The 27,532-nt window shown below is 48.1% G+C and overlaps 1 protein-coding gene across 4 annotated transcripts in view; it reads right to left on the bottom strand.

Annotated features, from left to right (window-relative positions):
• Window positions 1-27,532, bottom strand: part of WDR17 (WD repeat domain 17) — a 93,581-nt gene that overhangs the window by 5,128 nt on the left and 60,921 nt on the right. For 3 of the 4 annotated variants that reach the window (XM_036250242.1, XM_036250241.1, XM_036250243.1), the window contains 16 exons: window positions 27,264-27,466; window positions 25,994-26,143; window positions 25,778-25,908; window positions 25,336-25,461; window positions 24,260-24,415; window positions 21,722-21,786; window positions 17,574-17,706; window positions 17,032-17,123; window positions 15,728-15,827; window positions 14,817-14,956; window positions 10,282-10,393; window positions 7,302-7,443; window positions 6,697-6,799; window positions 5,905-6,006; window positions 1,834-1,932; window positions 1,373-1,556 (listed from right to left, as the gene is read on the bottom strand). In XM_036250242.1, the coding sequence (XP_036106135.1) occupies window positions 1,373-1,556; window positions 1,834-1,932; window positions 5,905-6,006; window positions 6,697-6,799; window positions 7,302-7,443; window positions 10,282-10,393; window positions 14,817-14,956; window positions 15,728-15,827; window positions 17,032-17,123; window positions 17,574-17,706; window positions 21,722-21,786; window positions 24,260-24,415; window positions 25,336-25,461; window positions 25,778-25,908; window positions 25,994-26,143; window positions 27,264-27,466 (2,038 nt within the window). Of the gene's footprint in view, window positions 1-1,372; window positions 1,557-1,829; window positions 1,933-5,904; window positions 6,007-6,696; window positions 6,800-7,301; window positions 7,444-10,281; window positions 10,394-14,816; window positions 14,957-15,727; window positions 15,828-17,031; window positions 17,124-17,573; window positions 17,707-21,721; window positions 21,787-24,259; window positions 24,416-25,335; window positions 25,462-25,777; window positions 25,909-25,993; window positions 26,144-27,263; window positions 27,467-27,532 lie in introns of those variants that run through there. The other variant, XM_036250244.1, reaches the window with a different exon arrangement.

Below are 27,532 nucleotides of genomic sequence, written 5' to 3'. Positions count from 1 at the left end.
TTGACAAGTTGCTTCTGGGTGGGGAAGCCATCCTCGGACTAGACCCCGTCCCCAGGAACCTGCCGCTCCCAGTTCTGACCAGAGCACACCGCCTTTCTGTTGGGTAGAAATAGCCTGGAGGCGGCCCACCTGTCAGTGGTGTGCGCTCAGGGCACGGAGGGAGGTGAGGAGCAGGCCCTTCCCAACGTGGTTTGGGGCCGGGGTCAGACAGCACCCGACAGGGCGGCTGGTCCCCCAGAAGGGAAAGAGCCAGCAGCGGAGAGAGGAAGGCAAAGGACGAAGCACCCCGAGTGCAGTGAGTGGCACTGCAGACACAGCCTGAAACTATTCTGCGTTCGCTCCTGATCACCTTACTAACCTCGGCTTTGGTTCTTGGTCGCTGAACAGAAGTCGTGTGCCCTGCCTGTCTGTGGGACCACCTTGGTATGTTCATGAGTTTGCAGTGTCAAGTTTACATCAGTCAGGGTTACATTAGTAGCAGGCCACTCAGTCGATTTTGAGTGGAAATCTCCCAAATACTTTTCCCCATTGGCCTGGCATGTTCCTATGAGAACTGCAATTAGACACATTACATCAGAAATAAGAATCGACTTACTAAAATGTGACTATTACTGGGAGTGATGTTCTTTCCACCCAAGCTGTGGTCTCCATAAGATTTCAGGGGGCTTCAGCTTTACTTCATGGGGACCCTCTCCCCGGTCCTGGCCCCAAGAGGACGAAGGCCTCTCTCTCCTGGGGGGCCCCGGCAGGCTCTGGGGTCACTCCCCACCACACTCTGCCTGCACATTAGGGACCATTCTTTGGGACTGAGCCATCCCTCCGATTGATCCTAATAATGTTTAGTCGCTGGAAAGTTCACTAAGTCAATATAGACACATGCATAATATGTCAATAATATATCATGTATCTGTGAGTTTTTAATTGCTTCCTTTGTGTTTATAAAATACAAATGGAGACTATAAAGTTACATTTAATGTTACAATAATCTATTGATTGTTGCTTGTCTCCCTTATTTAATTTCCTAAGGATATGATCTATCTGTATTTTAAAACATTTGTTACAAAGTATCATATATGTGTTACTAAGGAGGCCTGTTCCATGAATTGCTCTTATGATGAGAGCACAGCGACTGAGTTTATTTGAAGGAGAGAGGGCATTTACACGGGGTATCTTCTCGCTGGGCCTCGGGCCACCTTATAGGTACCTATGACCTATATGTATTTTAAAACATTTGTTACAAAGTATACATATATGTGTTACTAAAAGGTACCTACTTTTAGTCAGATTATACTTATTTTAAAAACATTTCAAAACATAATGAAACAAATAAAAGGATGGAAAGACATCATTTCTGCCTGCCACTGGACTGTACCTGGATTTTTAATCCCGTAAGACAGGAGACGTGAACATCGGAATGACTGGGAAGCCGGGATCCAGTCACATAATCTGGTCCAGTAAGTCCTCGAACTGGTTCTTCTTTTAGTCTCTCCAGTAAAGCCGCATAAACCATTCTTTGGGACTCAGACGGGGGTGTATATGAAGAGTCTTCTGATGATCTATATTTTCAACAGATTTTACATTTTCATTTTTGTAGAATCATAGAATTACCAAGGTTTGGATTAGAAACAGCCCCGATGACTATTTAGCCGCCTTGATAAATCAACCTTGGACTCAGTTTGTTGTACAACAGACGACTCTGAAAAGGCTGCGCTGCAGACTGCTGCTGCGCATCTGCCCCCGCCAGCTCCCCGCCCTGCTGGGCAGGAGCGGCCGCGCGGCCCTGTCCGTGACACGCCGGCACGCCTGCCTCCCGCGTGTGCCCCACTCACTCACTGGCTGGCGGGCTGCGTGCACGCTCTCCACGCATCCAGCTCCTCGGAGAGCCGTCCGATCGTCAAAGGCACGGACACATGCCGGCGCTTTAAGAGCTGACTGAAACGTGAACGTGAGAAAGAAATTAATATCTAATGGCCAAGAGACATCTGAAGAAATGCTCAACGTCACTAATCATCAGAGAGATGCAAATTAAAACAACAATGAGGCATCACCTCACACCTGTCAGAATGGCCGCCATCAACAAATCATCAAACAACAAGTGTTGGCCCTGGCCGGTTTGGCTCAGCGGTTGGAGCATTGGCCTGCGGTCCAGAGAGACCCGGGTTTGGTTCCCGCTAAGGGCATGTACCTCGGTTGCAGTTTGTCCCCGGCCCTGGTTGGTTGTGCGGGTGGCGACCACTCGATGTGTCCCTTTCATGTCGATGTTTCTCTCTCTCTGTGTTCCTCTCTCTCTCTCCCACTCTACCTGAACAAAAGGTGGAAGAATGTCCTCGGGTGAGGATGATAAAAAAAACAACAAAAAAAACAACAACAAGTGTTGGCGAGGGTGTGGAGAAAAGGGGACTCTAGTACACGGCTGGTGGGAATGCGGACTGGTGCAGCCACTATGGAAAACACTATGGTGTTACCTCAAAAAATTAAAAATTGAACTGCCATTTGACGCAGTGATCCCACTTCTAGGAATATACCCTAAGAAGCCTGAAACACCAATCAGAAAGAATATATGTACCCCCATGTTCATAGCAGCACTATTTACAATAGCTAAGATCTGGAAACAACCCAAGTGTCCATCAGTAGACGAATGGATAAAAAAGCTGTGGTACATATACACAATGGAGTACTATGCAGCTGTAAGAAAGAAAGATCTCTTATCCTTTGAGACAACATGGAGGGACCTGGAGAATATTATGCCAAGTGAAACAAGCCAAGCACAGAACGACAAATATCACATGATCTCACTTATTTGTGGAATATAATGAACTAAACTAACTGCTGAACAAAATTAACCCAGAGACATAGAGGTGGGATATAGACTGACAAGCCTCAGAGGAGGGGCGTTTGCGGGGGAAGAGATAAACCACAGAACTTACATGCATGTATGCATGACCAATGAACATAGACAACAAAGCTGGGGATAGGGCAGGGGGGAAGAGGAGGAGGGTGTCAATGGGGGAAAAATGAGAAATGTCTGTAACAAAAACAAATTCATAAATAAAAAAAATAAAAAAAAGAAATTAACTTCTGACGTCTGAGACTAAGATACCAGAAAGGCAAGTAAATGTGAAATAACTGCAATGTTAGATTCAACAATCATTGTTCAAAAATGTGTATACCAGTGTGTGTGTGTGTGTGTGTGTGTGGGTGTGCACGCGCGCATGCGTGCGCCTGCTCACTGTGTATTTAGCCTTTGAGTCCCTGCGCGTCAAGAGCGGTCAGCAGCTGTAGCTGGATGACGGCCCGAGGGGGAGGGCGGGACGAATGAACTGATAACGCGTGGAGGGAGGCCCACAGCCATGCGGTGCTGACTAGTGGCCGTGTGGCCAGTGCGCAGCACACTGTGTGTCTGCATCAGGAAGGAGAGTCAGGAGTCAGACAGCAGGTGGTGGAACCGACCAGAACAGTGTCCCCTAGTGGAGAGGCAGGGACGTGCAGACTGCAGTTCTGGACACAGATGCCCTAAAACGGGGGCAGGGAACAGCCACCGCAGGGACCATCCCATCTGGTGCAGGAGGAAGACTCGCTTATTATTAATGAGGAGGCTTCAGACAAAGAATCCTAGTTCCAGCTTCTATCAGTTACAAACTCTTTATGTTTCTCAAGGAAATAGCTAATGGGAGTTTCAAAGTAAAAGCTGTTCAGGAGATAAAAAGAAAAAGAACATAAGACCTTAGGGATGAAGGAAGAGCAAAATTGTGCCTTTCTGTCATTTACGTTTTATGGTCACTCTGGCTAGTTGTCATCGTTTTGCTGGGATGTAAGAACTGGTGAGAAAAAGGTATAAATAGCACCCAGCACACACATCTAACATTTCAGTAATATTATATCACGTTAGCAGCTTATTGTTTTGTTTTAGCCCCAAATTACTGACCACGTGGCCGGCTCCCAGTGAACTCCTTGAACAACTGGGCTCCCGGGCAGACGGCACCTGGCAGAGCGCGGCCGCCTGCGGTGCCCGAGGCCTCGCTGCCTCTGGGACGCGTGGAGAGAGGAACACCCAGGCGACGGGATGGCCCCGAGCGAGAACACCAGCGCCAGGGACGCAGTCACAGGCACACAGGCCCCAGTGCCTCGGTCCCCCGGCGGAGAACAGGGTGGGAACCCCGTGTTCGGGGCCTTGGAGGTATAACGAGGGATCTAGGATGTTCTCAGTAGACAGTGGGGCGTCCTGGAAAGTACTAAGGAGGGTGGTCCTCCAGGAAGGCGGTGGCGGAGTCACAGGGCGGGCTGGCGGGAGAGACAGGGACCAGGTCTAGAGGAAGGGCATGGGCCAGAGGACCGGAAATGAGCACGGGGACGCGGGGATCTCCTAAGTCACTGGATGCTGACGGGGAAGGAAATCACGTCCTCGTGACCCTGGCCACCGAATCCTGGATGACAGGAACATCACGCCACCGTCGAAAGAACGAGAGCACATGCGAAGGAGCAGAAGGGAGAGGGAAGACGCCCCTACTTTCGCGAACGCGCGTTTAGGATGGAGTTTGGTAGCGGCAGGAGCTCGGAGGGGGGCTGTGCGTGAATCTAAGGGGAGCCACCTCCACGGAGGGGCAGGCGGAGCCATGGCCTGGTGAGGCTCCTGGGGACAGACAGGCGAGAGGGTGCAGGAGGGGGGGGGCAGGAAACAGGAAGGAGAGGACAGAAGGGGAGACGGGAGCGAACAGAACTGTGAACCAATGGGAGCAGATGGGAAAACCGATATAAGACAAGTCGACAAAGATGGAACCGACAGAGAAGGAAGAGAAATTCTTTCAAGTCAGCAAGTTGTCAGGTTTCTCTTTCTGGACCAACGTGTTTCCTGTAACTGGACAGTCTCTCATGTCCCTCCTCCCTCCAAAACAGAAGGCCCTCCTGTTCTCGATGTAATTTCGAGGGACCACTTTCTCTCCCTTCACTTTCCCTGCCTCTGAATCACATCCAGCCGAACACTTTCCACTAAGCAGCCTTCGGTTCCAGGTGACAGAGGCCACTGTTCCTGCGACGGCCTAGTTGGAGCTGCTCTGGATCGGCGGTCCTGCTGCCTGTGCAGGCAGGTGTCTCCTTGGGCACCGCCAGGGTCCGGTCCTGCTGTCCCTCCGCCTGCTCCGGCGGCCACCTACAGCCGCAGCACCGTGCCCCCGGCAGGGGAGGCAGGGACGAGGAAGCTTGGTTTTCCTCTGAAGCCTGAGCCCCATGAAGGGTACTCAGAAGAATCGTGCAGCCACGGACTCACTCTCAGGAGGGCCTACTCTGCCAGTCGGCAAACCAGTAGACTTGGAAATGGATTTGTAGGGAAGGCACCGTGGTTTTATTTCTGAGTCTAACAAGTTTTGAGGATCACGGTGGAAGGTCAGCAGCTGTCAGGAACCAGCCGGGCAGTAGGTTATGCCTGAACGGACAACCGGGAGTTAGCTGCTACCACAAACTCCTTTGCTTTGCTCTCTACTGAAGAGAGAGTGGAAAACTAAAACTCCCAGTCTCCCATCTTTGAAAAGCAGAGTTCTGCAGTTCTGGCCGAGGGATGTGGGCACACCACCCTGAGGGGACTCTCCTCCCTGCCTCAGGTGGTCTTGCCCCTGGTGGTTGCTCACCCTGTGCCCTTTTCTCTCTTTCCTGAAATCTCAGGATGCAGACACAGGGCACAGAGGGCTGGACGCCACCTGGTCACCTGGCAGCGGCTGGCACAGCCCTGGAACGTGACCTCCATGTCCCGACACAAGAACACGAGACCCGATGTGTTCCCGCTAGAACCGGGCTGTCTGTTATTCCCAGGCCGACTAGCTTCTGAGTAGCTCGCTGAGGCTCGCGTCAGCGGCGACTCCCCGCCATCGTGAGAGGACCCCTCTCCTCCCCTAACAGAAGAGTCGTCCATACCTTGTGTACTCGTACAGCGCGGGGACAATGCTTTCGTACTGTCTTCTGATGGCGAGCAAGGCGCCAACGTAACCACACAGTATGAGCAACTCATTCCGAGCTCTAAAAGGGAACATATTTATTGCATTAAAATTCCATCACGTGAGGTGTAGAACATCACTCTCAGATGCAGTTGCTGTACTTGCATCTCAGTATTTTAATGGGCAACATTTATAGCAAAATATGTTTAGAAAAGTTTCTAAACCTGAAGATGTTTTTTATTCATCAGGTGACTCACGGACGTTATGCTAGAACACACTGTAATTTAAAACAAAACCTTCAGCATTATTTAAGTCTTCCCTCTTGTTTTCCTCGATTCCTTGGCTGTCTCCACGCATGTGTTGCATCAGTGACTATGTGTTTCCTTCTTCCCCAACTCGTATGTTTTGCACACACAGATATGTAATAGATATGACCACCAGTTTCTTCAGGACTTGAGGTCCAAAACCACCAAGAAGCTTTAAATTGGCCCTATTTGAACCTGGTGTGTGTGTGTGTGTGTGTGTGTGTACATACACATATATAAAAATACCGACACTATTAGTAAATGAGGCCACTAAGATTTATGATTTCTATTTCAAATTGATCTCTGTATATTTTTCTTAAGATTATAACATAAAAATGTAGTATTTTTCTATATGGACATCTACCTGTCCAAGATGATCTTATTTCTTGATCTAAACATGGAAAATCATAGAGCCATCCTGAAACATTATGAAGCTGCAGTTATGGATTCTGGAGAAAGGTACTCACTTCGTACATGTATGTAGGAGCAATTTTTCAGTACATATATAACTCAGTAGGTCAAGAATGGGATAAATGGTATCCAAAGTCCAATCTGAACTACTGATGTATTCTGGCAAAATAAAGCAAACAAAAAGAATCTCTAAATAGCAGGATCAATATTGTTCACCCGTTTCTAACCCATGTAATTAGATCTCTTCCGGCCCCTCCTGTCTGCCCCCAGCACCCAGGCCCAGCATCGCCTCCTGACTGTCTCGAGTCCCTCATCAGACAATCAGCAATCTCTTTCCTTTGTCAAGTTAGGGTGGCTAGAGCTTAATTTCAAACTTTTTAGCAACATGAATAAAAATATCAAATAAAAGAGGAGATTCAAAAAAAATTTTTTTCTTTACTGATTTTAGAGAGAGAGGGGAAGGGAGAAGTAGGGAGAGATGGAAACATCGATGAGAGAGAACATTGACTGGCCGCCTCCTGCATGCCACCCACTGGGGATCAGGCCCACAACCTGGGCATGTGCCCTGACCGGGAATCGAACCTGTGACCTCCTGGCGCAGGGTCGATGCTCAATCAGTGAGCCACACCGGCCGGGCAAAGGCGTAGATTTTAAATCTCACCTTTGACGAAGTCGATGCCAATGGGAAGGGCTCTCTCCGGCTCTCGACTTAACAAGTAGTACTTGACCGCCTCCAGCGTGGAGCCGCCGGCCTGCGCCGCCCCGGCCAGCCGCTCGCTTTGCTCCGCGGTGGGCAGCTTGCACTGGGAGACAATGGCTCTGATGACAACATGCCAAACCGCACAGGGGTAAAAGCATCGCGAGAAGCACTAAATCTGTCCCATGTACCTGGGCCTTTTTCTTATTCAAGTTGCTCGGAACAGATGTGAAGAAAATAACTGGCATTAAGAGAAGACATTTACGGAACATCTTTAAGGTATAACACCAGTAATAAGGAGGGTGTCACCTAAGAGCCAGGGGTTTGCAGCAACAAGTACCTAACCCAGAGGTGGAAGGGACTGTCTTGGCTGTGATACTGGACCCAGTGCCAGCGAATGTCATTTAGCAGAAATGCTGAGATCAGTTATCTCAGAACAAATGCGCTGACCGAGATAAAAAACTACAACAAATGTACGAAACATAAAAGGTTCACTCTCCCGTGCCCTGTGCACGATCCATTGATTTCCCCGGTCTCCGAGACAAAACAACTCATCTCAAGCAGACAGGCAAACGTGTACAAGCTCCACACGTGCTCAGCCCAAATACTACACAGTGCCGGTTCAGAGCTCACGGAATCTCACTGCTGGAACACGAGAAGCTGTGCACCCCCTTTTCTACATTAAAAAATCCTGTTAAAACTGAGTCGCTTCCTCCCGCACGTGTTCTGCTTCCACACCGGTCGGAATCAGGTTACCTCCTGCGTCACATCACAACACGGATGCTTTGTGAAGGCCACGTGCTCACGTCTGCTGGCGTGTTTTGGGGCAACGCTGAGGACCAGTTTAATGCTCCGTCTCCCGGCCTTTGGCCGCCACGGCGGTGTTGCTTCCCCGGCCCAGGCTTCATGCGGTGACGGGAGGGTGCTCACCCCGGGGGCACATGTCTCTTCCCTTGAGACTTGCCACCCTCTTCCCTCACTTTTCCATCTCCTTAAGTTACCAGGACGGTTTGTTCAACTTATTTATTTATGCACTTACTCAACAGTTTCTTATTTTCTGCTTAAAAATCAGGCGAACTGAACATTTCAGATCTATCAAACGATTGTGACGAGCCCGGTGCAGGAGCTTTCGTGTCGCCGTGCTCCCCTCCACACCCACGGGGTGCCGGGTCCCCGAGGTACGGCGTGTGCTAGGCCCTGCGTCCGCCGGATGAAAGACAGTTTCTCCCTTCAGGTGCTCCAAGGGCAGAGGCAATGCCAAATGGTTCCCACGGAAACTCCAAATGGCATTCAAGAAGGGCGAGACGAACATCCCTGTAACTCTTGTCCCACCTTACAATTCTGAAGTTATATAAGTTAACATGATTGTCAGTTTACTAGCGAAACTGTCCCGAGTTATTAACACCTTCACACGTACAAACTAGTTTTTCTGACGTGTTATTAGTGAAGTCGGGTGAGCGGCTAACTGGGGCCTTCTGGAGCATGTGATGAAGGGACCGGTGGAGACGACCTGCCCGCCATCCGCAGCTGTGTAACAGTCCCCCGCTTAGCCTCTCGGGCTCCCCTTCACACCGGGACCTCGGCCCCGCAGGAGTTAGAGTCACTCACCTCACAACCCACTGGTAGGTCTCAGCATTCGTCCTTCCACAGGAATCCCCCGAGACCACCGCACACTCACACGCATGCACCGACACACTCTTACACCACACTCACACACACATTCTCACACACACGCACTGACACTCTTACACTCACACACATTTGTGTACACACACATTCTCACACACATGCATTGACACACTTTTACACACATGCACGGACACTCTTACACTCACACACATTCTCACACACAATTCTCACATGCATTGACACTTTTACATTCTCACACACATGCACTGACAAACTTACACACATTCTCACACACATGTACTGACACCAACTTACACTTTTACATTCTCACACACATGCACTGACACACTCTTACACACACATTCTCACACACATGCACTGACATTCTTTCACACACTCACACGTGCACTGACACACTCTTACACACACATGCACACATACATGCCCTGACACACTCTTACACACTCACACACTTTGGTCTATCTAAAGTAAACGGTACTCAATAAGTCCCATGAGGAACAGAGACACTCTCACATGGGGAAAAATCAAGGTTCACATAAATAAAACAAAATTTGTTGTTATTAGAGTTCAAAATGAGAATGTTTCACTGGCATCTTATCTTTTCCCTAAAAGAACTGCGTGCACCTTCTTACGTGTGCTGCACAGTTACATAGACAATGAACCCACGGGCATGTGCACAGGCCGCGACCTGCTTTTCTGTGTTTTACAGCCGTGCCCCGAGGCCAACAAAAACAGAGCTTCATGATCCTTCTAACGGATCGACAGCCTGAGACACAGAATGTACCTCAAGTTACATGCAACCTCCGTACTGTGGAACATTTTGGTCATTTTGTATATAATCTTGGTACATACGTTCCTATATTCTGCAAGGGAGTATTTCCTGAAAGCACTTTAGAAAATGGCATGAACACTTCCTCATGCTTCACCGGGCCCTCTGCAGCCTGCGTGGTCAAACAGCACACGCGCACCTCGCACGCCAAGTGGGCAGCGGAGGGGCGGGCTTGGCGCCGGGAGCTGATGGCCTCACCACCATTACCTCAGGCAAGCTCCTTTCCTGCGCTATAAAATAGGGACAACAGCCCCTGTTTTCAGGGTTTCGTGAGAAGTTAGTAAAATACAAACTCACATGAACATTTAGAATAGTTCCAGGCACATATACAAGCTCAATACGTGTTACTTCTCACCACTCTCGCTGCATTTATGAAAGGGTCCCAGAGAGCACAGATCTGTTCCTCTGACTGCACCTGTCCCCCAGGACCTGAGACCAGCGCGTTTCCGGCCGCGGCCGAACTACCTTCTCTCGGAGCTCGTCCCTCTCCTCCAGGCAGCCCGGGCGGAAGGCACACAGCTTCACCAGCTGCAGCTCGTTGTCCCGCATCATCAGGAGCAGGTCCGCCGCCAAGTCCCTAGCCACATGCAGAAGGAACGTCAGAGAGGGAAACGGCACCGCACAGGTCAAGACGGGGAGACTCAGGACACCCCCTGGTGTTTACACCAGCAGGACTACTTCCCACGTAATCCTGAGACTCCTCCAAACGACTGCAGGGACCAGGGGCATGAAGAAACACGTGTTAGGAAATTCCTAAATATTTTTAAAACTCTAAGCTGAGTCTTCACATGCTCACAACTGATTCTGTTATTACAGAATGATTCTCTAACCAAACTGAATCATTTAGATCTGTGCTTTGGAGCAAATCACAAAACCCACTTGTGAATGCTCAGCGGACAGCGTATCAGTTGGCTAGAACACCAGGGAATTTGGGGTGTCTGCCTATTTGTTCCACAGTAGGTGGAAAGCAAAGATACAAAGGCAGTGTTCCAATTTACTTTTTAAAGAGTCAATCAATGGACTAAATCATTCATAAATAAAGCATGTAAAAATTGTTTGGACATAACAGCTTTACAAGTACTTTTCATTAAATTCTTTTTTAAATCACCAGATGAAGAGTTTTTGGCTGCATGAACGACAACTGAGAAAACACCATTTTTCATAGTTCAAGATGATCTTTACCCTCCAAGGAGCTGAATACACAACTCAGGTGACTGTGGAAAAGGCAGCATTAAGGGGGCTCCCTGGAGCACGCTGTGGGGTGCCACAGCGAACCCTCCTTCAGTTGTGTGTGATGCCCTCAGTGAAATCGACATTGCTCAGCTATGTGAAGAAGTTATTTTTCAAGCATTAAAAGACAGTTAATCAAGAATATAGTGAGGCCCTGGCCGGTTTGGCTCAGCGGTTAGAGCATCGGCCTGTGGTCTGGAGAGACCTGGGTTCAGTTCCCGCTAAGGGCACGTACCTCGGTTGCTGTTTGTCCCCAGCCCTGGTTGGTTGTGCGGGTGGCAGCCACTCGATGTGTCCCTTCATGTTGATGTTTCTCTCTCTCTCTCTCTGTTCCTCTCCCTCCCTCCCACTCTACCTGAATGGAAAATCGAAAAAAAAAAAAAAAAGAATATAGTGAGTACAGAACAATAGAAATAATCTGTTGTGTGACCAATGTTCTATTATCACTGGAGAGGTCAATCGTTGACTGTTTTTACAGTTTCCAAATTATAGTAATTTATAAATGTTCTTGCTGAAATTATAAATGACTTTATGTTTTCTGATACTAACATTCAACAGTGTTTTCAATAATGTCTGTGAGAATATAGAAAGTACTACTTGTTTTTGTGGTATATAAAATCGCTGTGCTAAAATTCTACTCAAACTTCTGTCAACTACAGACAAAAATCTTTCTTTCGAATCACATCCTGATGCAGTGAAATGTACAGTAATGCTAGCTAGTTTCACTCACTCTTTAGATGAAATCACTACTTACTGAAAATTTAGTACACCAGTTGGGGAAAATGCATATATATGTAATGATATAGACCAACCAAATGACCTAACGTCTTATATTTCACTATCAGAACAGGCATTTTATTTAGTTTTTATTTTTTAAAGTTTTTTTAATTGATTTATTTTTTAGAGAGACAGAGGAAGGGAGAGAGAGGTAGAAATATCAATGTGAGAGAGACGTCTATCGGCCGCCTCCGGCACGCCCCTCACCAGGGGTGGAGCCTGCAGCCCGGGCCTGCGCCCTGACCAGGAATCAAGCCAGGACCTCTCAGTTCAAGGGATGATGCTCAACCACTGAGCCACACCAATCAGGAAGAAGAATTTGTTAGCTGAATTAGCTATTATTTTATAGTGTATAAAGTCACGGTTCATTATACACCATTTAGTATAAAATCATGAGTGCTTTTACACCTAGGTTATAGGAGCTGTTCTAATTACTTTAGGTTTTATAAGCTAGGAATTATGGAAATAAATTGGCATTCTGTAAAACAAAGTGAAAATAGTTAATGATAATTTCTTAATATAGAGTTGATATTCTAATAAAATAGAATAGAAATCTTTAATTAAGCAGTTCTTATAAAAGTAGATGATACCTGTATCCATCAGGTGGGAAACTAGAAAGAAAACGCTTCTGAATATGAATACTATAAACGTGAGATGAGTACCAGGAAGAAGCAAACATTAACCAGTAATTATAAAAATGTGAAGGATTCTTGGTTTATGAAATAATAAACATTCTCTTGAAATTATGCTACCTTAATTATTCTTTTAAATTTGTGGGGCTCTACTAATCCATGAGAATGAAAGGTTTCCGCTGGAAATAACCTGATCAGCATCATATATGCCAGAATTTTAACTCTGTCCTGCTTTTTGGTACACATATCTGCGGATATATAAAGGAACAACTCGGGGAGGGGGGAGGTCTGAGGGTTACAGGGCAACAAAAGTTTTACATTAAAAGCATCTAAAACATATAGTTATTTGAAAGATTTGAAAAACTCTTTTATATTTAGTATCTATTCCTGTTTGCTTCTTTTTATCTTCACTTAAAAAAAACAAATCCCATTTTTAGATTAGACGATGACTTCTGCATGGAGACAGTCACCTTTGTGAGCCCACCGTCCGGGTTGACCTCATGCTCTGGGCTGGTCTAGGGAAGTCCCGTAACGATGGAAATGACGAGGGTCCTCGACAGAGGGAACTGGGCAGTCCTGAGGGATGGTCGGCACTAACCGTGCCGAGTCTAAGACCGAGGCTGGGTACCACAGCACTTGGCGGGGAAGGGGACTCCGTGTGGATGGGTAACAAGGAATAAAGACAGGACGCCTGGCTCACTGTAAAGCTCCCGGGTCCAGACAGAAAAAGAAGTGGCAAGTGCTGCTCTTTCTGAGCGAACCGCACGTGAGGAGGTGGCACAGTGTGCTGGCTGCCGTGGTCTGACCGTGTGTCCCCCCAGTGTGCTGGCTGCCGTGGTCTGACCGTGTGTCCCCCCAGTGTGCTGGCTGCCGTGGTCTGACCGTGTGTCCCCCCAGTGTGCTGGCTGCCGTGGTCTGACCGTGTGTCCCCCCAGTGTGCTGGCTGCCGTGGTCTGACCGTGTGTCCCCACAGTGTGCTGGCTGCCGTAGTCTGACCGTGTGGGTCCCCCCACAGTGTGCTAGCCGCCATAGGCTGACTGTGTGGGTCCCCCCACAGTGTGCTAGCTGCCGTAGTCTGACCGTGTGTGTCCCCACACAGTGTGCTAGCCGCCGTAGTCTGAACGTGTGGGTCCCCCCAGTTCGTAGGTTGACACCAAATCTGCAAGGGGATGGTATTGGGGATGAGGTCACCAGGGCAGAGCCCTCATGAATGGACGTGCGCCCTTATGAAAGAGCCACAGAGGCTCCCCATCCCCCACACCACGGGGCACAGTGACAGACGGCCCACTGTCACCCGGGGAGCCTGTTCTCGTCAGACACCGACGCTGCGCCTTGACCCGCAGTCCTCAGCTTCCGGACCCGAGGGGCACAGGTCTGCTGTTTCTCAGCCCCCGTCTGCGGTCCCCTGAACGGCAGCCCTGAGCGACGCGGACACTAGCTGGGAGTGTGAACCTCAGAGACAGCGCATCTTGGCTCCTGCCACTTACTAGGCCTGAGACGAACCGTCCACCGCAGAGCGCCCGGCGAGTCATCACACGCAAGGTGCTCAGGCCGGCGGAGGCCCGAGCAGCACCCAGACCGGAGCTGCCGTTGCCACGGTCACTGCCTGCGGAGCTCAGGGTGCAGCCTGGCACTGCTCCACCGAGTGGGTGGCAAGGGGGGACGGCGGGGAGGTCAAAGTCCTAAGAATCGTTTATTAAGCACCTCTTGAGGTTCTGAGTAATTTGGTAAAAGAGGAGATGAAAGTCTAAAATCATCTGTATCCAACACAATACCACTGAGACAGCTTCACAGCTTCCCGAAAGTCCCTCCAGAATAAAAGCCCCTCCATCATGAGGGCGCTCGGCCCGAGGACAGGGCTCGGCAGGTGTGAGCGAGAGCAGACTGGGCTGATTTCATCACCCAGGGACTCTCCAGGGCCGTCTCTGAAATGCTGCCTAAGCTTGGGGAAGTAGCCTGCTCCATCTCCAGCGACCCCCCTGTATTATACTCTCCACTGGAAAGTGAGTTTCTTTTCCAAACCTTAAAGCAAAACACAAGATCTGAGAAGAATGAGTGTAGTAGGTGCACAGAATTTGGAATGTGGGAACGCGAGGTCTCGATAATCGAACATGTGCACATTCGTCATCCCTGGTACTTTGAGTGCTTGGACCATTATGGAATTACAACCGGGTGACTTCAGATGGGTCACGGTAGATTTCATCACACAACCCAGTAGTTCACACCATTACTTCATCCTCACATCACCCTTTCCTCCCACCATCTGTTTACTCCCAGCACACCTTCTCCAATGCAACTTGCAAGACTGAGAAAATGCATTCCATCACTGTAAAATTCTTCTTTGCATTTAGAAAGTCTTACCATATTGGAATCATCATGCATTTTCTCGCCAGTAATTCCAGGGCGTAGTGGGTGGCTGGTGTCGCCGACTCCCCCAGGACAGTGCCCACGCAGATGGCCAACTCCAGCTCGTTCCCGCGGATCAGGGACGCCATCGCCAGCTTGCTCGGGAGCAAACAGGGGGTCAGTGTCCGAGGTGCTGGGGAGGGACACCGTCCCGCCGAGCTCAGGAAGGCGGTGGGGCTGGATTCCCCTATGATCAGTTGTTCTTGTAAAACAGTAACTGTAATGTTTCTACACAGTATGTGAGTGTAACTGCGATTTCAAATGCAAAAGGTAATAAAGGGACACATGGGAATATTCTATAAAGTTAGCATTTAAAAATTTAGAACCATTGCTCATATTTTTGTAATTAATAACAGTCTTTCTGCAATAACCTCAACATGTCCTTCAGTCTCTCAGAAAAAAATGTAAATTCTTAAAGGCTTCTTAAGTAGTGTATGATGTATCAATTATCCCCTAAAGCCAATATATGTAAGGATTCATGAAAACAGAATCTGTACCTTTACCTAGTATTTTCCTTATTGCATTAGTGGGCCAACTGGAAAATACCCTAAAGTATAACTTGTGAAGAGTATACAGAAGTATACTTTCAAATAAGTGCTTTCAAATGCAGCGAATGTCCTTTACCACACTACTGCTTCTCCTCTATGAGCAGATACTTCAAGTAAGCTTGTTACAAATACGTCTCCTGGGATAACAATTAAGCAAATTTAAAGCAGACCTGGAGACTGCAGAATCGTAATCCTCGGGCTTGGAAAGCATACAGAACCAGGTCTTACCGACCTTTCCCAGAAGTCACCCTACTCTCCCCTCAGACACCTCGACTCATCTGCAGAGCTTTCCAGCGGCAGAGACCCCGTGGAATGTACCTCGATGTCGTCTGCAGCCAGGTGGCAACACGCGGCGAGCATCGCCCGGCCGTCCTGGAGGTACCGCTCCGCCAGCTCTCCGCTCACTGTGTGCAGGAGTCTGGAACGAGGAGGAGAGCGTGTTCTAGACAGACACAGGAGTCCCCCGGAAAAGTGACCTCACTCCCCTTTAAAACCAGCTAATTATGAGGTCAGATCAGATTTAACTGGACATCCTTGATTTTGGTATAAAGCCTGGTTTGGGGAAAATCAGGAAAGTAGTCTTTCTTAGATGAGCTGATGAACCCCGATCGTCAGAAGAAAAGCCTCATTTTCAAAACTGACCATTGCGCGTTGACCAGTTCACGACTCAGCCAGAGGGCAGTGCACCTCTGAAAAACTAAGGCTGAGCTCGAACTGTCAGAACTCAGGTGACGGCTGCACTGTGGTGCGTGTCCGAGGGTTAGGATGCCGGGGTGGCGATGGCAGAGCAGCGGCAGCGCGCCAGGAGGGACGTGTCGGTCCCAGGGCGCCCCTGCCTCACACGGTAAGATCCGTTCTCATTGGTAAGTGCCCTAGAAGGTCACACGGCCTATTTCCGGGGTAAGCCAGGGGCCGAGAGGAGAGGGAGGAGAAGGCAGGTGACTAGATTTGGAAGGTCAAAAAGCTGAAGAATTCTAATTTCTATTTCTTTAAAACATGTAACTATTTGGATTTCTTCTTTAAAAGGGGCTGAAATGTGCCCGGCTGGTGTGGCTCAGGGGTTGAGCGTCGACCCTGCACCAGGAGGTCCCCAGTTCGGTTCCCGGTCAGGGCACATGCCCAGGTTGTGGGTCCGATCCCCCGTGGGGGGCGTGCAGGAGGCGACCAGTCGATGTTCTCTCTCATCCATGTTTCTCTCTCTCCTTCACCATTCTTCTCTCTCTAAAACCAATAAAGAAAAAAAATTACATTAAAAAAGAGGCTGAAATGTTATTCCAGACACGGGAACTGGGGTCACGGGTCTATAAATACTACCACGTTATCATCCACTGACTCTTCAGCAGAACATGAAGCAGCAATGTCACATCCCTGCTCCCAACAGGGTTGCTCAGATTTAAATATTTAGGTTCTTGACTTGCAGTCTCCACGCTCTGCCTTCCTGGAAGCGATACAGAGCGTGTCCGGTTGTGTCTACATGGCTGACATGTCCCTGCTCACCTAAGCACCTTGACTGGCGGGAAGTGCAGGGAGGACCTGAGCCAGCCTAGCTCTGCTCGGCCCTCAAGTCAGCCTAAGGAAACCAGCTCTAAAACCCAGAGCCCGACCGAGAACCAGCCCCTCACTCGTTACACTCGTCCTTGTAGACGTCATCAGAACAGGAAGGTCCTCTGGGCGTGGAAACATGGCAGGTCTGCATGTTCCCCTCACAAGCAGCCTGGAAGTTAAGGAAAACTTTAATTAATCTTTAGCTAACTGTTGATAATCGACCCATTTCAGGCAAGTGTTTGGAATGAAGTATACCTAAATCATGTTTGAAATGTAGACCACAATTTGGAGATACTCTCGGAGTCTGAAAAAGCAGCGAACTCCACAGTATGGACATGGAGCTCAGGACACGGGGAGCAGGCAAAGCTGTTTGAGCCGACACTGTGTTCAGGGGCAGACAGGCTCAGCCTGCAGAGATGCCTGTGTTTGAGGTTCTAAAACAAGGTCACTGTGGCCAGAGCACAGAGACTGGGCCTGAGAGGTCGAGACGGAAGGCCGGGGGTGGGCAGAGCCACGCCTTCTCTGATCTGTCCATCAGGAAGGAGAATCAGTCATCAAGACCTCTCCTTTTCACACCCACCCACCAACGCGCGTGGCTTCTGCGGTGAGGTGGCCGTACCTGGGCGATGAGCAGAGCTTCCTTGAGCTGACCCCGAGACACAAAAAAGTCGACCAGTTTTCTCACATCACCAGTGGCTATGCAGTAAGGAATGACATCATCCTTATCTTCCTGGATTAACTGGTCAGCTCTCCTAATAAAACAAAAGCAATGTTTTACAATATGGTAATGTCAAAGTTCTCAGCTAGACTGCGATTTTCTGAAATAGCTAAAAATTTGAAGCGGATTTCATAACTTTTGAGTATCACTTTAAAAAAAGACAGACTTTATGATCAAATCATATATGGAAAAGTTTTCTGAAATAATAAATGCTACAGATACTTGTTTGACCTTAGAACACCACATATTTTTATTTCAAATGTTCTGAGCCTGCCAGGTGTTCAGGTTAGAGCAGCTCACCTGTTTACAACAGTGACACGTTTCTGAAAACCAGTTATAAACCAGGTCTGTGTGATAGGAGATCTGCTCTTGATTGGATGTGGGTGTCTACTTTATTAAAGAGACTTTTAAATAAAGAGCTTCAAATGCAACTAGCTTAAAAATCATTAAAGAGAATAAGGCAAGCACATAAATAATGATAATAAAATGTGGAATACTGTAATTACCCAAGCAAGGTAATTTATTTATTTTTTAAAAAATATTTTTTATTGATTTTTTGTTTAGAATGAGAGGAGGGGAGAGGGAGAGATAGAAACACCGATCAGCTGCCTCCTGCACACCCCCTACTGAGGATGGAGCCTGAGGCCTGGGCATGAGCTGACTGGGAATCCAACCGGTGACCTCTGGGTGCATGGGATGACACTCAACCCACTGAGCCACACTGGCCAGGCCAGGCAAGGTAACTTAAAGAAAAACTGTGTTCCAGCCCTGGCCGGTTTGCACAATGGTTAGAGCGTTGGCCCGCAGGACCAGAGTCCCTGGTTCGGTTCCTGCTAAGGGCATGTACCTTGCTTGCAGTTTGTCCCCGGCCCCGGTTGGGGTCGTGTGGGTGGCAACCAATCGATGTGTCTCTCACGTTGATCTTTCTCTCTCTCCCCCTCCCACTCTATCTGAAGATAAGTGCAAACATGCCCTCGGGCGAGGAGAACCCCGTGGTCAGGTATGCGAAGGGGGTAGGAGATCCGGACGCTGACAGTTACCGAGGGTGTACGTGTCTGCCTCAGGCTCTGTGTCCACACGGTCTGTGTCTCTGCTTCTCTTCCTATCTAAGTCCAGGCACTTTGCCAGTGACCAGCCAGGTCCTTCCACTCGCATCTGGGACGTTTAACTGATGTGCATTTGCACTAACTTGCATTTCAAGGGCCAATCTTTGGGCAGGTGCAAAGCTCATCTTCAATTTACAGGGTCGCTGGGCTCTTCCCAACAGCGCTTTGGTTACCCCGTGACCCTGATTCCCTTGTTGCGGCAGAATAGAAACAGTATTCTCTTCCTTGGCACGTGGGGCCAGGACGGGGGGACTGCCAATCTCAGTGGCTGGGTCTACAAAACGTGAACTTCGGAGCTGCAGGGAGACCATTTTCTGGCCGCCAGGTGAACTGCAGAGCAGAGAAAATCAGTGTTTGTTTTCAAAAATAAGTTTAAAAAAGCTTTGCTGAGGTTGAGATAAAGTTGTCTTGTGAAATAAGCGTCCTCTGCTAACTTGACCTGCTAAGGTTTCAGTGGGAGCAGTAATGTTCACGGCGCAGCAAGGGCCCAGAATCCGCTGGGACTTGGAGCTGAGGGGAGGGAGCCGGCAGCTGGAGGGCTGGGCCAGCCTGCCGCTGACCACAGGGCGGGGAAAGTCAGTGCTGGGGACCCCTCCTCTCCCAGGGCAGATCGCTAACCTTCGGGAGTCCACGCTGGGGACCCCTCCTCTCCCAGAGCAGATCGCTAACCTTCGGGAGTCCACACTGGGGACCCCTCCTCTCCCAGAGCAGATCGCTAACCTTCGGGAGTCCACACTGGGGACCCCTCCTCTCCCAGGGCAAAGTGCTAACCTTCGGGAGTCCACGCTGGGGACCCCTCCTCTCCCAGGGCAAAGTGCTAACCTTCGGGAGTCCACGCTGGGGACCCCTCCTCTCCCAGAGCAGATCGCTAACCTTCGGGAGTCCACACTGGGGACCCCTCCTCTCCCAGGGCAAAGTGCTAACCTTCGGGAGTCCACACTGGGGACCCCTCCTCTCCCAGGGCAAAGTGCTAACCTTCGGGAGTCCACGCTGGGGACCCCTCCTCTCCCAGAGCAGATCGCTAACCTTCGGGAGTCCACACTGGGGACCCCTCCTCTCCCAGAGCAGATCGCTAACCTTCGGGAGTCCACGCTGGGGACCCCTCCTCTCCCAGGGCAAAGTGCTAACCTTTGGGAGTCCACGCTGGGGACCCCTCCTCTCCCAGGGCAAAGTGCTAATCTTCGGGAGTCCACGCTGGGGACCCCTCCTCTCCCAGGGCAAAGTGCTAACCCTCGGGAGTCCACGCTGGGGACCCCTCCTCTCCCAGGGCAAAGTGCTAACCCTCGGGAGTCCACGCTGGGGACCCCTCCTCTCCCAGAGCAGATCACTAACCTTCGGGAGTCCACGCTGGGGACCCCTCCTCTCCCAGGGCAAAGTGCTAACCTTCGGGAGTCCACGCTGGGGACCCCTCCTCTCCCAGAGCAGATCGCTAACCTTCGGGAGTCCACGCTGGGGACCCCTCCTCTCCCAGAGCAGATCACTAACCTTCGGGAGTCCACGCTGGGGACCCCTCCTCTCCCAGGGCAAAGTGCTAACCTTCGGGAGTCCACGCTGGGGACCCCTCCTCTCCCAGGGCAATGCGCGAATCTTCGGAAGTCCATGCCCTGCCTCTGATTTTTATTTGTACATATGAAATGCAGTTCAACTGTTTTATAAACCATGTGTCATGAAATAAAAAGTTTCCATTTTTAATGCCAGATATAAAATAAACACTCATGCCAGGCTAGTGTGGCTCAGTAGATTGAGTGTCGTCTCATGAACTGAGAGGTCCCAGTTCAGTTCCTGGTCAGGGCACATGCCCAACTTGCAGGCTCGGTCCCTGGTAAGGGGGCGTGCAGGAAGCAGCTGATCAATGTTTCTCTCTCACATCGATGTTTCTCTCTCTCGCTCTAAAAAATGAATAAAACATTAAAAAAACAAACAGCCCTGAAATTTCTTTAAAAAAAAAAATTAAAATACTCATTAAACAGAACTCTATAGGCCAGCAGAGTGATCAGCACAGTGTAAGCACTAAATAAATATTTGTTGCGTAAATGAATAGAGAATAAAGTCTTGTGTTGTGGGTTAAAATGCATCCCCCAGAAAGATATGTTGACATTCTAACCCATGGTTTCGGTGAATGTTACCTTATTTGTCAATGCAATTAGTTAAGATAGGGCTATATTGGATAGGACAGTCCCTAGACCTGGTATGAGTGGTGTCCTTACAGCCGGAGGGAAAGCTGGGCACGGAGACACCCAGGGGCGATGCCTTGTGAAGACGAGGCAGGGGCCGGGGTGATGCCCACCAGCCGAGGACTGCTGGCAACCACCAGGGCGGGGGGAAGCAGGCGCCTGGTTCCATCTGAGCCTTCAGTAGGAACCGGCCCTCCAGCCCCGGGACGAGAGAACAGATTTCCGGCGTTCCAAGCCACCTCGTCTGCGGTACTTGGTGTGGCATCGCTAGGAAACTAATACATCTCAGGAAAAAGTCTTGTTTATTACGTTCTTGAACAAGGACATCTAGTTAAGCCTGCTCAGTGTGGAGACTCTTTGCCATCTGTCCCTCCCCGCTATCCAGGGAGAGGAAATGGCAGGAGGTGGCGTCTACTGAGAGAATCTGAGAGTACAGAGTAAGTATTCCACAGACACCTGGTACCGTCAGAAACTCTCACCACTCATTTCTCAATAGCCACGCTGTAACCAGCGAGCGCGCGTATGCACCTGTCATCTTGCCCGTTGACACGGGGAAATTTGCCTTCCACCGTCTTTATTAGATGTCCGGTCAAACAGAACAGCAAAATGACTTGTAATTGATTAGTTTATTGTATCGGTAGATATAAAATTCAGTTATTATTTAAGATAACATAAAAGCATAAATCTCAAAAGCTGCCATCATATTCATCTATCGTTTCTACTTTAACATGTTTTTCAAGCTGTCTTGGACACAGACCCTCTGCCTTACCTCTGCATCAACTTCTTCCAGTACCTCAGAGAGACCCCCGGGGCCACCGACAAGGCTTTGTCCCACTGGAGCAGGAGACAAGAACAGAAACACGGCTTCTGATGCACGTCTGACTCGCAGCTTGTTTTATTGAACTCGAATTTCTAATACGAGGTTTCGGTGTGCGCATTTCCAGGATCAGTTTCGTGTTCTACCTCATTCACTCCACAGAGCATAAATGTTACCATATTTTAAAATGAAATAAGGTATGTAAAGTGTACTATTTGGCAGGAAATAGCCCAAAGTTCTAGACAGAGAGACGAGAGCTAGAGAAAGGGAGAGGAAGAGGGAGAGAAGGTGAGGGTGGGGGAGGGATACTAACTAAAGTATGTAGTTTGGAAAGTATACGAACTCATCTTCCAACACGCCAGAGTAATCTGTTCTGCGGTGTTCTATGTTCAAAGGAATACACATACTGAAATTGTCATTTTACTGTTATGTTTAACAAATATCCATTTCTATTTTTATTCTTTCCCTACTCACTTTTATAAATTATATTTATTGTACATTCTTCCTTTATAATTGATAATACTTGTCTTCATATTTAAAATTAGACTACTGATAAAGAAGCTCATTGCTCAATGAAAGCTGATTGTGACTGCTATTCGAAAACATGGATTTCACTGAATCCAAGTCTAGAGGGAAGTGCGGGAAAATATTCTGAACTATCACTACAGAAATCAAAGCTTCGTTTAATTTTATGTATTTACTTGTATTTATTTATTTATTAAGTCCTCACCCATGGATATTTTTTTAAATTGATTTTTGAAGAGAGAGAAGCATCGATGTGAGAGAGAAACATTGATCGGTTGCCTCTGATTTATGTGCCCTGACCAGGAATCAAACCCGCAACATTATGGTGTACAGGACGACGCTCCAACCAACTGAGCCAGCTGCTCAGAGCTCAAACCTTCATTTTAATTAAGGCTTTCCAAAACAGAATTCTATTGCAATTAAGGCTATAAAATTGGTCATTAGCTTGAAAATAATAGGTTCAAGTTTAAACAGGTAATTAAAAATATTATTTATAGTCATGTTACCTAAGAAAGGGAACTTGAAATATCTTTTAGAGGAAGTTTATCTATAATATAGTAAGGAGAAATGGAAAACAAGAAGTTGAAATGTAGGTTCAATTAGCTTCACCCGCTCCTTCAGTAAGAACAGGTCTTGTAAGTGAAAAGATTAAATGTCTTTCTGATCTCATAGTATTAATCTTACAGAAATAAGCGATCTGGAAGGAAGTGATAATGAACAATTACAAAGACACCACATTTCTAAAGGAAATTGGGTCATTAAGTCCATCAACAAAACTGCACAACAAAATTATTACGTTCCATAAACAGATACATGATTAAAGGATCTTCAATTCAATTAGAATTAAATTTAATTTAAAATTATAAATATCAAAATATGGAACTCAGAAAGATAAAGAATTATACCATTCTACCAAAATGTATTTATTTCCTCCGACTTTTGGTAGAATCTATTCTTTCTAATGCTGCCCTGTTAAAAGTAACCTTTAGGTCATATCTTTACCTCTTCATAAGGAAAAGCTTTACACTGCTCCTAGATTAAATGCTTTTTCATTTGCAGTGCCTTCAATAACAGTTTTAAATGACACAATCTATTATGTTAGGTCAAGCAGTAAGTATCTCTAGTGTATGAATAAAAAGGTGAATTAAATTTAATTTTGATATATTTTATTGTAACTTTATTGCTGTTTTACTTTATATTATTTATATCCCTAATATCATGTTATAATGATAAAATTAACGAACACAGAACTTGTCAAAAGAGACCAAGTATGACATGAGTTGAGCCATTCTGATCCTTTTTGTTTGTTTCTGGAAGGGTGGGAGAATTCTGTTCAAGTAAATACACGGGCAGAAAATACAAAACTCAGCAAGTTTTCAAAAACTGAACATTCCTGTAACCTGCACCCAGATCCACAAACAGAAGCCTCCCCACCTCTGATCTGTCAGTCCCCACCCACCTGCAAATGCAGGCACTGTGCTGAGTCTTATCCGGACAGTGCAGCCCAACCTTCATGGAAACTGTTTTGTTCAGTCCTCTGAACTATCCAGATGTGACATCAGGTGGTCCTCAGTGGAAACCCTTCCTCTGGCCAGGGTGGGATTTCGTTAGGACAAAGTACGAGCAAGGGGACCCTCGGGGAGCCAGCCAGCCGGCACGCCTGTCTTAGGAACCAGATCCCAGACCAGGGCAGTGGTTCTCAATCTGAACCTGCGTGAGAAGAACGTGCGGGGCTACGGAAACACAGGTCACTGGGCTGAGTCTGCAGGTCCGGCGGGGATGCCCGTGGACGAGGTCGGCTAGCCTCGGACCGCACTTGGCTACCGGCTGCTCTGAGGCACATGCCTGAGGTCAGACCGGCAGGGAACCATGTCATTTGGGAGAAGGTAAGTGTACTATTTAGTGTTTAACTGGCACTCAGAATAATCTGCTAAGCCCCTTGATGTTCCTTTAACACCACATTACCTCTCCGAGTTCAACCATGAGCTCGCAGTATCTCTGGATCTGTCCTAATCTCAAGTGCATCTCGGCAGCTTCCTTCAGTCTTTCCTCTTTGGTAGGAACACCGATGCCGCCACCGAATTTAGACATCTTGACTGTTGTCAGTTCTTGGGCTTCAGACTGGTTATAGAGAAAATAACGTTTTCCAAATTTTGTTATACAAGAGCTGGTGATAACACATGACCCCATTCTACGGGTACACAGTTTAAACGGATATAGCTAGAAATGAGACATTTAAAATATCAATACCTTTTCTCTATAAAGTAGGCTACCTCTTTAAACACAGTATTTAGGTGGGGGTGGGGCATGCGCCCGGGTGTGCCTGGTGTGGGTGTGCAGAGGCAAGTCCCGCTGCGCTGACCCTCCCGGGGCGCAGCCACACAGAGGCCCAGGGGCGGAGAGGCAGTGAGCGCCTAAGATATGCCACTGGGGAAAGATAGGCAAACCCTCCAATTACAATCAAAGTCACTGGCTTCCTCTAGTGGCCCCTCCACTGTCCACAGGCATCTCTGTCGCTAGTGCCCAGTTCTCTCCGCGCCCTGACAGTCACGTTCCGCACGGACGCCTCGATGCAAACACGGAAACTCCGTCTTCTTCCGGCCCAGGGCTGGTGTGCTGTGGGTGCTGCCTACTGCCCAGGTACGAGGTACGAATGATTCTGCGTACAGTTCGCCGAGATCTACATAACACGATGTTTTAACAGAACATATCTCAGAACATGCGGCCTGAGACTAGAACCAGGGTGGACCGCGCACCTCTCCCAGCTGGCTCAGGGCAAAGGGGAGCGTGCCAGCGTCCAGGGGCCTCGGAGGAATTCCATGAGGTCCGGCTGCTGGAAACCAAGGCCGCTGCTGCTTCCTCGAATAGTCCACACTCTACGTTACTCTCCGGCTCGGTGTGTACTGAGCACGCATCTCCTCAATGTTCATTTATGTTATTCAACCAACTCTAATTATATGAATTCTTAAAATCATCTTTATATTGTAATAGTGAAAAGGCAAAAATCTTTTGCTTGAGCACACGTTTGCACATTCGCTTACCGTTCTGAATTTAATCAGGTGTTTCAGATGCATGATCCCTTTACAGTAGTTCTGAGGAAGTAAGCTATCATCCTGTCCTTGGATCACTGCAACCAAGTTCCACAAGTTGTCACTGCCCCCTGGAGGCTGAGGAGTTGACACAGAATAACCGAAGGTGTAACAGTGAATGAGAAACCCCGCAGCGCACTGCATCTACAAACACAGTGTGGGCCTATGGGAGCTGAAAACACACAGCGACGGATACGCTTCGCCCCACGTACTGTTCCTGGTTTCCACGTGCTTCCTCACACCGCACAGGGTGTGCTCGGAGGGACCCATACGTGTAAACTGGGACGATATGTGTAAACATGACAACTTCGTGACGACGGTCGTCATGATTCATTTTGGTGCACGGGAAAAAACTCACACTCCACAACTCACACTCCACTCCCGAAATACTCACTGACAAACACTCTGAAAACCATCTGAGCTTCTTCACTCGAGGGTCACCAGCTAGCTTCTCTATTTCTTGTTTAATCTCTCTCGACACTTTGCCACACAGGACAGGAGGGGCGCCTGGGAGTATGGCGTGATCTGGAGACAGACATGGCCCAGTGAGAAAGGACTGCTGTAAAGTACTGTTGGGAAGTAAGAGCCAATAGGTGCATAGTTTCAATACCGGGGTTCCCAATGATCTCTCTCCAAGGTCTGCCTGCCACAATGCTGATCTGCAGCGGACTGATCAAAGGTGCCAGCGACCAGAGCCTCACTGTGGAGTCACGGGAGCACGAGGCCATAGTGAAGGGGCGGCTCGGATGGCAAGTTAACCCTGATGGCACAAGAAACCTGGTTTAACCAAAGTAAATACTGAAAATACTTTTTATCTAGATGGACCTCATCAAACTTGTACAGAATTGAAGTTTTGGAGAAATATTTCTATCCTGGCTGAAAATAATATGAGAATGTAATAAATTATTTAGCATTTTCTATAAATATGAATACAAATTGAGTACTTATTGGAAAGCAAATGGTCCTGGATGAAAATGTTGAAATTAAATTTCAGTTTGTTAACACCCACGGAGTGCACGGTCACCGGCGAGTTGAGGGAAGGTGAACTTCCCTTTCGATTTCAAATGTGGGAAACGGGCGCTCCCACACTCAGCCCCGCGCTGCCCACGCAACAGGCCCGGGAGGCACACGGCACAGCTGGCTCGAGCAGGGCGGCTCCCCAAGGAGTCGCTTCTGCACTTACTTCACCTGCTTATGCCCAGCAAAGTCTCGGTGCTACTAGCAAGAGTGAAGTGACGTGGAAAAGATAAGAAATCTGATTTTTCATACCCAACTCAATAATATCAAAAAACAAAACACCACTCTAATGATCCAGAAATAGAGGTAGAGGAATGGCTAAATAAGCTGTATCTACTTTGTGACTGATTTCCCATCTTACAACTTACCTCTGGAGTGAGGAGAAGAGAGGGAGAAAAATCCAAGCCATACATGCACGTATGTGCATAGGTATATGTGTGCATGTGTGCCTGTGTGTGTAGAAACACAAATACACAAATACAATTTTTTAATATTGTCTTTGTATTCTCATAGTTCAATAACATGAAGAGTTTCTAATGAGAAAATGTTATTTTCAAATGAAACAATGCAAGACTTCTTAAAAAATACTGCACTGGTCCGGCCAGTGTGGCACAGTGGATGAGCGTCGACCATGCAGCAAGAGGTCACCGGTTCGATTCCCGGTCAGGGCACATGCCCAGGTTGTGGTCCCAGTCCCCAGTGGGGGGCATGCAGGAGGTGGCCAATTGATGTTCTCCCTCATCGATGTTTCTATCTCTCTCTCTCTCCCTCTCCAAAATCAATAAAGGAAGAAAAAAATACTGCACCGAACAGAAATCATAATTAAGATAGCAAAATTTAAAAGTACACGAGAAACACTTTACCGTATACATCTGCACCATGATCACACACAGTATCCAAGCAAGTCCCTTCTCGTGTGTCCCATACTTTCACAGTGTAGTCCCAGCTGCCCGACACGAGCAGATAAGGGATCTCGGTATTCCACATCAACCCCCTCACAGGGGCGGTGTGTCCGCTGAGAACATTTATGCAGGCATCTTGAGTATAATCCCAGATTCGAACAGAACTGCAACAGAATATTATGGATATAATGCCATTCAAGTTATAACGTATCTAAAATATTAACATATTC

Source organism: Molossus molossus, unplaced genomic scaffold, assembly GCF_014108415.1.
Source record: "Molossus molossus isolate mMolMol1 unplaced genomic scaffold, mMolMol1.p scaffold_m16_p_9, whole genome shotgun sequence".
In the NCBI taxonomy this organism is placed as follows: domain Eukaryota; kingdom Metazoa; phylum Chordata; class Mammalia; order Chiroptera; family Molossidae; genus Molossus; species Molossus molossus.
The sequence above is the reverse complement of the archived record's forward strand: the minus strand, read 5'-3'. Positions and strand labels throughout refer to the sequence as shown.